The following is a 10,278-nucleotide window of genomic DNA, read 5'->3' as shown; positions in this document are numbered from 1 at the left end:
GAAGAGAAGAGAAGAGAAGAGAAGAGAAGAGAAGAGAAGAGGTGTTTGCTGAATGAAGGGCAGCTGTAGCACAGTTAGTGTTTGACCACAGCTAATGTGACGCACACACACACACACACAAATGTGGCTGTTTCTCCATGAATGTGTCTCATATCAGACGGATTCCTCTGCTGGATGTCACGGACACACACAAGGACAACACACTCCATCAGCACAAGGACACACGAGTGTGATGTGATCAAACAGACACTTCTCTCTGGAGTTCACTGCAGTCGTTATGAAAATCCCTCCATGAAAACACACACACACCTCAGCACTCGACACACTCAAGGAGTTTCAAAGGCACACGTGAACATGCAGGTACCTGGAGTCTTGTAGGCGTGGCTAATGAGGCTGTCGCTGATGCTGCTGCAGGCTCCGCCTCCCACACTGTGTGTCCAGCTGCGATACATGCACTGCAGCAGCAGCACCTGCGCACGCGTCGCCTGCACACACACCTGCGGGAGCTCGAACACACACTCACACACCGGGACTGAAGGCTGCCTCCCCCTGACAGACACACAGAGAGTGAGAGACAGATCAAATACATCATCACAGAAAGACAGATGAGCTCACACACTTCATCAGTGAAACTCTGAAAAGTGATTGTTAATGGAGTCGCTGCACATGAAGAGCGCGTCACATCAGTCACGTATGAGACAGCAGACTGTCAAACTGGAACTGAACTCGTGTGTCCTTAAATAGCATGATAATGAACAAATGCAACTATTACTCGAGCAGGTCACGCATTCAAACACTGAACTGAGTAAATAAAGCCGCAGCTCACATCCAGCACAACAACATACGTCCAGATCATTCACTAAACACTCCATTTAATCACTCAAATCAAACAGACTCTAATGAACAGTTTTTTGCTCTTCATAACATTCACAAATGTCTTCTTGTTTCTGTATCGAATGGAAACATTGGTTGGTGACATAACGCTCTATAATATAAAGCTCTATAATATGTGCAGAGTGACAGTGATTCTGTTCAATGTCTCTGTGCACAAACGACAGAAAGCTTCACAGTGGCGTCTCCAGCTGAGAGCAGTCAGTGTGTGTAATGAGTCTGTGTCTGTGATCAGCTCTGACGGGGAGAAGCGCTCCTCCTCGAGCACCTCTGCAAACACTCAACCGCTCGTCTCGCGGCGCTCTCATCCTGGCTTTGTAGTGCTTCTGGGTGGCTCGGCGCGTAATGGCTGACAGCGGCGGGAGGCTGACGTTCAGCAGAGATCGGCCTCGCTGCAGAAGAGGCAGCTGTGCGAGCACACGGATTCAGACGGGGTCAGAGGTCAGGGGCAGACAGCACTGCCGCTCAAGGCCTTCAGCAGCCCTCGCCTGGGGTTTCTCTGATCTGGATTCATGGGAGTCTCAAGCGTCCGCGGATGTTCAGAGTGAGCTAACAGGAAACACACCAGCACATGCCCAGCAAATGTTCACCGCGCACTGGCACGTCATGAAAGCTGGCGCGACTCGCTTCATTTCTGTGTTTTCGGGGAAAGCGATCTTAGAGACGCACCATCTGCACCTGTTTTTATTAATAAATAAACACGCTCAAACGCAGCAAACAGCAACGCTAATCAGAAACAGACTCACGCCAGCCGCACAGACACATACACACACACACACACACACACGCGCTCACTCACACACACGCACACACTCACACACGCACACGCACACACACTCACACAGACACACACACACACACACACAGCCATGAAACAATTAGACAAAGCCCAAACACATCAGGAGTGGAAAAGGCGACAAACCACCACAGGAGGGTCAGACAGCACTGATGTTTTAATGGAACACAGCCAATGTGAATACATAATAATGATAAATGTAATCAAATAAATATAATACTATAGTAATAATAAAACCCGAGCCGCTCTGAGACACTGAAAACACTGGATCATGAGCTGCTGGTGTTTAAATGAACACAGTCCTGCGCTTCATCCACTGCAGACAGGAGCTTTTTCTGACAACACTGAAGTTGTGATTCTCGTTTCATTACTCACGACTCCTCACAGACCTCACAACAACTCGTCAGATCTACACGGATCAGCTAACTGTTCTGATGTCTAGTCCTGTAACCACACTCCTCCAGCACTCGACCGGACTCAGTGATCCTCCATCAGTGAGACGTTCATCTGGGCAGCAGCACATTCTGACTACTGATGACAAGAGCATGATGGGATGTTTGCTATGTAGTTCAGAAAACAACAGCACAGCGTTTCATTTACACAGAACTAGCTGAAGTGTGTGAGCGCGTCCCGCGCAGCAGTGTATGTGATGTGGCCTTGATCACTGACGGCGGTCGAGCTCTGCACTCCTCATGTGTGCGCTGTAACAGGTTTAGCAGGCAGCGCTGCTGCGTCTCATTACTGCGCCTCTCACACATACTAAAGCAGCTGCAGAAACGGGCCGCTCAACCCGCCGGGCTCCGGGGAGTTCTTTAAATGAAGGGTGATCGGTACCGTGTGAGCAGCCTCACCTCCGGCCAACACCAGCACACACACACTCACACACTCACACTCAGCGTTAATGGCTCTCATTCACACACTCAAGACTCTCAGCTAATGACAGGATATTTATTACCCTCCACTGACACACTCATCTAAGCGCTTTACCCACCGTGTGTGTGTGTAACTGTGTGTGTGTGTGTGTGTCTCACCAGTATGCAGGCAAACGGAGCTGCTTCCCATAGAGAGCAGTACTGAAAGAAGGAATTATGGGAATGAGCGGCTGAAACACCCCCTCTGAGTCGATTACAGTCAGACCAGCCTGAAGCTCAAAGACCTGAGAGAGACACAAAGAGGCTCAACGTTTTTAGAAACATGTTCAGGACAGAACTCCATTCGGTACGAGATGTGTGTGTGTGCGCTTAAACCAGACTGAAACATTAGCAGACGTTCAAAGTGACACTGATCATTTGAATATAATTTTTACATAAAGCAGGTCAACAGCTGCTCATACACTCCTGACTATAAATAATGAAATCCTTCAAAATAAAAATGAATATATGCTTCTTCTGACACAAACTTGATTCTGTCTTGTCCGTTTACATTATAACACACTGACAGTATATATGTGTATATATGCTTGAGTGTGTGTGTGTGTGTGTGTGTACCTTCAGGTAGCAGTGTGTGTAACAGTGGTGCAGGAGTGTGTCTGATGGCTGGTTCAGGCTGCTGGCTGCACGTGTCACTTCCTGTTCATACATTGGCACTGAATGCTCAAACGTGACGCGCTCAAACTGCAGCTGCAGTGCAGGCAGAGGACGCAGCAGCTGGAACTGAGGGACAGACGTCTGCGCAGCCGAGACCTAGCAGAAACACACACGCAGTAGTACCAACACAGATACACACACACAGAGGGGAGGCAGGTATATGAGGAAAGAGTGTGTGTGTCGTTTGCACCTTGTGTCCCAGTAGAACAGGAAGTAAGAGGTGCAGGAGGTTGTATTCTGCTGCAGGGACAGTGACTGTCGCTCTCATCAGCGTCACGCTCGTCTGACGGCTGGGAATAAACTCCTCCAGCGCTGACACTTGCTCCGGCAGCACAGACACACACTCCTCCACAACATCTGACACACAGACAGACAGGCAGAGCGTCAGACAGACAGACAGACAGACACACACACAGACAGACAGAGCATCAGACAGACGGAGAGAATATCAGACAGACAGAGCGTAAGACAAACAGACAGACAGAGCGTCAGACAGACAGACAGACAGACAGACAGAATATCAGACAGACAGAGCGTCAGACAGACAGACAGACAGACAGACAGACAGACAGACAGAGCATCAGACAGACAGACAGAGCGTCAGACAGACAGACAGAATATCAGACAGTCAGACAGAATATCAGACAGACAGACAGACAGAGCATCAGACAGACAGACAGAATATCAGACAGTTGGACAGAATATCAGACAGACAGACAGAATATCAGACAGACAGACAGACAGAGCGTCAGACAGACAGACAGAATATCAGACAGTTGGACAGAATATCAGACAGACAGACAGAATATGAGACAGACGGACACAACGTCAGACAGACGGAGGTTAAACAGTGTAAATGCAGCTTACAGACCTGCTGCTGTCTGTGACGTCAGTCATAATAATAATAATAATCACAAAACTGACCACAGGAGCCTCAGTCACTTCAATAAGAGAAACCACGAGCACTCTGAGATCCTTGTTCTTCATTTTATTACCAACTGTTTATTTGATTTTATTTCTTAGCATTGTTTATTTATAATTACTCATTTTATCATCTATAACTCTTTAACAGTTTAATCCCTCAGCTCTGAAACTCCAGGCGGCACTGTGAGGATTAATGGGTGTGTGAGTGTGTGTTTTACCCGGCTGCGGTCTGCAGTAGGGCTGGTACTCGTGGTCCAGCGTGCAAGCGGCCATCTTCAGGATCCGGTGGACGGCACTGCTGTGGAGCTGCAGGTCTAACGGACCGACCGCGATCCTCTTCACCGACGTCTCCTGCACCAGCGGCGGCTCATCTTTACGCAGCGCAGGAAAATCCTGCAGCCCGACGCAAACTAGAAAACAGCAGCACAAAACAAGCAGTTCATCGCAGACGCACTGACAGACGAGCGTTTCTGGGATTATGGGTTGTTTGGGTGATTATGGGGCCTAAAGGAAGCAGAAGATCAGGACCCTCGGCTCATACAGTGCGAGCTGACTGCTAGAGACCCCCAACACACACACACACACACACTCACACTCACACACACTGACTCACTCACACACACACACTCACTGACTCACTCACACACACACTCACTGACTCACTCACACACACACTCACACACACACACACACACACACACTCTCTCACACACACACTCACAGCTGCGTGTGTAATAAAAGCAGAGCGCTGAGGGGAACGTGGGAGTCCCGTTACTGCGGATGGAGGAACGGAGGAGAGGGAGAAAGAGTTCACGAGCTGCTCAAATTCCCTCCTGATTTGTGGAGATTGCAGCGAGCGATGTCACTTCCTCTTCCCATTAAGGCAGGGCTGGATTAAGTCTAATATCAAACATCTGGAAGCTCGCAGCGCTGCTAAAGGACACGGGGAGGGAAATTAGCCGGATTTAAAGCATTAGAGGAGATCCGCGCCTCCGCGCTGCAGTTGTTATGAGAGAGAGCGCGCCGCAGGTTTCAGTTTCGTTTATGTAGCGCTGGCGCTCTGATGTGGACGAGGGTCGCAGGTTCGAGTCTCCGAGGGCAGACGCGCTCTGACTCACACGACATTCCTGACGGGAAGCGTCATTCAGCTTCGCCAGAGGAGCGACACTCATCTGCATCTCAGAGATCAGCCTGACGACCAAAGCTGACGATATCTGTGTTTGCTTTACGCTTAGATCGCTATCTGAGGCTGACACGGAACGACAGAACAGCACAGAGAGAGAGAGAGAGAGAGAGAGAGAGAGAGAGACACATTCTAGAGCCACCCAAAAGTGCTCTTGCTTTTTTCATTCTTCTTTCACAAAGTGGAAAACAGTCACTGTTATTTGTGCAAAAATATCCTGTCTAGGGGTGCTGCAGAATTACACTCTCATAGTACTTCTGCATCAGCGTGCGAGAACGCAACCAAACACTGTGAAAATCCTTCGGTTTTGGTATTTCATAAAAAACAGGGTGTCTACAGATATGAACAAGTTAAATTCAAGACTTTTTAAGACCAAACCTGTGATGGAAATACACCCGCCTTCTAATTAGCACAGCCAATAGTCTATAGCAGGCCAATTCCTCAAATCGAAACTACAGTTCGCACTTAAACGCAGGAAGGGAGCAATTAAATTACACGCGCTCCTTCACACGTACACATTACACACGTATATGTAATATTTAATGTGTTTAATGTAAAAAGAAAACAAAATATCATCGCTGTCAAAAATGCTATTTATTATTATGATATACAGTGAACTTTTCACATCAGCAGACAATATCCCACAGAAGCACCGCGTCACCGAGAGTGTAAACGATTAATATTTTCATCAGTGTTCTGTCAGCTTTTACATACTTAAATCTGCATGTTTTTAATATTTACCCCAGGATGTTATTTACCTTTATAAAGGCCAATATTTTTTAACCTTATTAAATATATGCGTCATCTTTCAAATCAAATTATTACAATTGATCAAGAAATTCAATATACACCACAGGGCTGTTACCAAATTAAATAATGTACACTGCAAAATTACAGCTGCAATAAATAATGTTATGAGATTAATGTTTTAAATAAAATCTTGAATATACAAATAAGAAATGTTGGTGGAAAGTTCATACTTTTAAACTTGAGAGTAATCCGGCAGTAGGTGGCAGTAAGTCAAACGATTCCTTCAAAACACCGAATCATTCAGAAACCAGCTCGAGAATCTGCAATACTTGCTCTGATTTTTGTTTGGAACTATTTTCGTTGGTGAAATAGAACAAAACAGTCAATATTGTGTCTAAAATATATACTTAACTACTTGTTTGTTGAACTAAAATAAATGTAACATTTGCAATCGTGAAAATATTCAGCAAAATATCCCCCTTGTCATGGTATGATACTGAACTACGTCATGTTATAAATAAACTAAGCATTTAGTATTTTCACCTCAGTATGTTTGTTCTGTGTGCCGTTACGATTTGATTTGAAGTCTCACACAGAGCCACAGTGATGCCAGAAATACACTATCCATCATCAATCGCTGTTTAAGCTGAATGAAATAAAATCGTTTCGATGCGTCACTATTATTTTGTCCCTTAAGTTTTAATCAGGCTATTTGTCCCATCAGGCAAGTAAAATTCTCAAGCCATTTTTCAGTAGCCCTGCATTAACCCATTTAAAGCAGCTGGTCAGACTGGATTCTGCTGACGCAATCCTTTCTGGTGACGCGGTGACTACTGCTAATATTCTGAATAAACTCCATCTTATAACTGACACCTAATTAAGCGAGACTAGCGCAGGAAGAGCAGCGTGACAGGTGGAGGTGAGCGAGAGGACAGCGGTTATCAGTGTGTCGCTCTGAACACCTCCTCAGGCTGACAGAGAAAGAGGAGAGAGAGAGGGTGTGTGTGTGTGTGTGAGACAGAGAGAGAGAGACAGAGTGTGTGTGTGAGAGAGAGAGAGAGAGAGAGAGAGAGAGAGAGAGAGAGAGAGAGAGAGAGAGAGAGAGAGAGAGAGTGAGAGAGACAGAGATTGTGAGAGAGACAGAGAGAGAGAGAGAGTACCTCTGCTGCTGTTCTCCATTGTGTACAGATAATCCATGTAGAACGCACCGTAGCGCTGCAGCCCCGCGTTCTCCGTGTACGTCTCCTGTGAACACAAGCAGAGCAGAACCGTGCTCAGTGACAGGATCACACACCGCACCTCTGGACCTTCACTAACCACAGACAATCAGCAACAGAACAAAACCCTGAGGATGCTTCTACACAGAAATACACCACACAGTCTATCAGCATCTGCATTACTGCAACTGTGTTTATGATTAGAAGATCTACATTATGAGGCCAAGTCAAGTCACCTTTATTTATATAGCGCTTTATACAATACTGATTGTGTCAGCTTTACAGAGTCAAACAGGAAAATAGTTTGTCAATGATGCAAGACGACGATAAAAAGAGTAATTTTCCAGCTTAAGTCAGTTCATTCCATGTTCAGCTCTCTTCAATAGTGTCTGTGCAGTCAGTCAAGCGTCCCCAGCTAAACAAGACAAAGAAACCAAAACTCCATCGCTGACAGAAATGGAGAAAACACTTTGGGAGAAACCAGACTCAGTCAGGGGCCAGTTCTCCTCTGACCAGAAAACAGAAACACCACAAGCTGCTTTGATAGAAAATGTTTACATTGACTTTCATCATTCATTCATCTGGCAGAAGCTTTTATCCAAAGTGACGTACAGTTAGAATGAGTTTGCCGTTCCTGCAGTACTACTGGAGCTACAGGAATGATAAAAGAGCGTTCATAGAGCGTTCCTGCAGCTCAGACAGCACAGCATCACGCTAGCAACAGCAAGCTCATGGGTTCGATTCCCAAAGGGATGAATGAACTGATGATGTACACCTCGAATCCTGTTCAAGTCGCTGAATAAAGCTCAAAACTGAAAAACGTTTTAAAAAAAGACGTGACATGGCTGTGAGTTTCAATCTAGACTATTATGCTAGTCTACATAAAGCGCTGCGCATCAAAACTGACACAACTAATATGATTCAATAAACTCAACCTCTGCTGTCTCTTTAGCTAGTAGATGTGTTGACATGACCCAATATCAGAGAACATTCAGTCTTCATTAGCTCTGGATATCAGACATTGGATTTAGACACTTATATATATATATATTCTGACAGGAGATCTAACAAAACAACTGGATCAGACAACACACACACTCACTCACTCACAGACAGACAGACAGACAGACAGACAGACAGACACACACACACACACACACACACAGAGATGTCTGTAATCGTACCCTGTGCAGGTTTCCATCCAGTATGAATTCTGCTCGGACTCCATTGTTCTCCGGGCTGCGGTAGTCGAACAGCGAGTTGGTCAGATACGTCATGCCCTTAACGCTCAGCGTGTCTCCGCAGTGGAAGAACACGGCATCCTGCGGTAGCAAACACACACGCAACATCACCACACAATGAGGATGGATGCACGTGTGTGTGTTGTGAGTGTGAGTGTGTGTGTGAGTGTGAGTGTGAGTGTGAGTGTGTGTGTGTGTGTGTGTGAGTGTGAGTGTGTGATTGAGTGTATGCGTGTGTGTGTGTGTGTGAGTGTGTGTCTGTGTGTGTGTATTACCTCCTCTCTTCTGTTCCTGTTCTCTTCAAAATCACGAACCCCCATAATGCCCTTCAGACACACAGCACGACAGCCAACGACTCCAACCTGACAGTCGAAGAAGGGCTCGCCCATCATCAGTGCCTGGAACACACAAGCAGACGTCAGTGATGCAGGAGGAGGTCTGGGAGCTAGCGACGGACTCCAGTGTTTCCCTCACCTCCACCGTGATTCCCTCTTGCTCCACACTGAGGACCTCACGAGACTTCAGCTTCTGTGGACTGTAGTAACTGCTCTCAGAGCAGCTCTCTGTCAGCTACACAGACCAGACAACACAGACTCATGAAAACTATACTGATTCAATCAATAACAGTCTCAAGAAACTGGGATGCCATACATTGTTTTCCAATATATGCTAGGAACTTTCCCAGTTTATCCCGCGCTCATAAATCCAGTCTAAGACCATCTAAAGAAGCTCTAATCGCTTGTAGCTCTTCTAGTAAGTCTGCTGATGGAGAACTATTACATAATTTATACATCTCCAATGCCACAGGCTCCACAGCTCAAGATTCACCATTCTTTAAAGTTTTTCAAATATCAAATAATGACAGGGGTTAAAGCAAAAAAAAATTCTGAGCCTGAACTTTTTTCTGGGGGTTGGGGGTTGCAGGGGTGGGCACATACACAGGGTTACTTGGCCAAAAAAAAAAAAAGACCATTATTTGAAAATGATTTTCCTTGAAACTAACTAGTAACATATCTGCCCTTGCCATTAGCCCTTGAGAGGCTCGGACTACATATTATGGTGGATATTTGAAACAGCAATACCAGGAAATGTTACTCACTATAATGCAAACACATGTAACATTTAGGATGCTTCTGATATCAAGTTTTGCTGGTTAGCTTTGTCCTTGACAGGGTACAAGATGACCTACAATCTAAAACATGACATTTCTGAAATTGTTTTGTTCAAAAGAAATAATAGTAAATTAAATACTATGAAATTAATATAAAATAGGAAATATACAAAGACAGTTTACTACAGAAAACTACAGTTCAGTTCAATTAACAACAACAGAAACATTAAAATGGTCCAAGAACTGGTAACTTAAACAGGGATCGTACAGATACTGCAAAATACAATTCCAGGACTTTCAAGGACTTGCACTACTCTTTTGGTTTTCAAGGACTAAAATCAGATCTCACTTATCACTTATCAAAAAATATTGTTATTGTCTTTCAAATTCTAATATATAAACTATAAAACAAATGGTACAAATAAAGTGCAGCACATGAAAAGAATGCAATGACTGTGGCAACTTTAACATTTGAAAAGATACTATGGCGCAGTTATCGCTTTCCTTATTCAAACTGATTTTACTTCATGAATATATGATTGACCTGAAGAATGAAAGCTATATCATACACTTGGAAAA

At 45.1% G+C, this 10,278-nt stretch overlaps 1 protein-coding gene across 1 annotated transcript in view; it reads right to left on the bottom strand.

The window, feature by feature from the left end:
* Nucleotides 1-10,278, bottom strand: part of LOC107671824 (vacuolar protein sorting-associated protein 13B-like) — a gene marked incomplete at its 5' end in the record, with an annotated part of 115,965 nt that overhangs the window by 98,637 nt on the left and 7,050 nt on the right. Inside the window, 9 exons of the mRNA XM_016464809.1 lie at nucleotides 365-549; nucleotides 2,719-2,843; nucleotides 3,175-3,369; nucleotides 3,464-3,630; nucleotides 4,416-4,607; nucleotides 7,291-7,375; nucleotides 8,532-8,669; nucleotides 8,864-8,986; nucleotides 9,063-9,158. Coding sequence (XP_016320295.1) covers nucleotides 365-549; nucleotides 2,719-2,843; nucleotides 3,175-3,369; nucleotides 3,464-3,630; nucleotides 4,416-4,607; nucleotides 7,291-7,375; nucleotides 8,532-8,669; nucleotides 8,864-8,986; nucleotides 9,063-9,158 — 1,306 coding nt within the window. The remainder of the gene's footprint in view (nucleotides 1-364; nucleotides 550-2,718; nucleotides 2,844-3,174; nucleotides 3,370-3,463; nucleotides 3,631-4,415; nucleotides 4,608-7,290; nucleotides 7,376-8,531; nucleotides 8,670-8,863; nucleotides 8,987-9,062; nucleotides 9,159-10,278) is intronic.

This window comes from Sinocyclocheilus anshuiensis, unplaced genomic scaffold, assembly GCF_001515605.1.
Source record: "Sinocyclocheilus anshuiensis isolate Anshui unplaced genomic scaffold, SAMN03320099.WGS_v1.1 scaffold3481, whole genome shotgun sequence".
NCBI classification, from domain to species: Eukaryota; Metazoa; Chordata; class Actinopteri; order Cypriniformes; family Cyprinidae; genus Sinocyclocheilus; species Sinocyclocheilus anshuiensis.
Note: the sequence above shows the minus strand (reverse complement) of the source record. Positions and strands in the feature narration are given on the sequence as shown.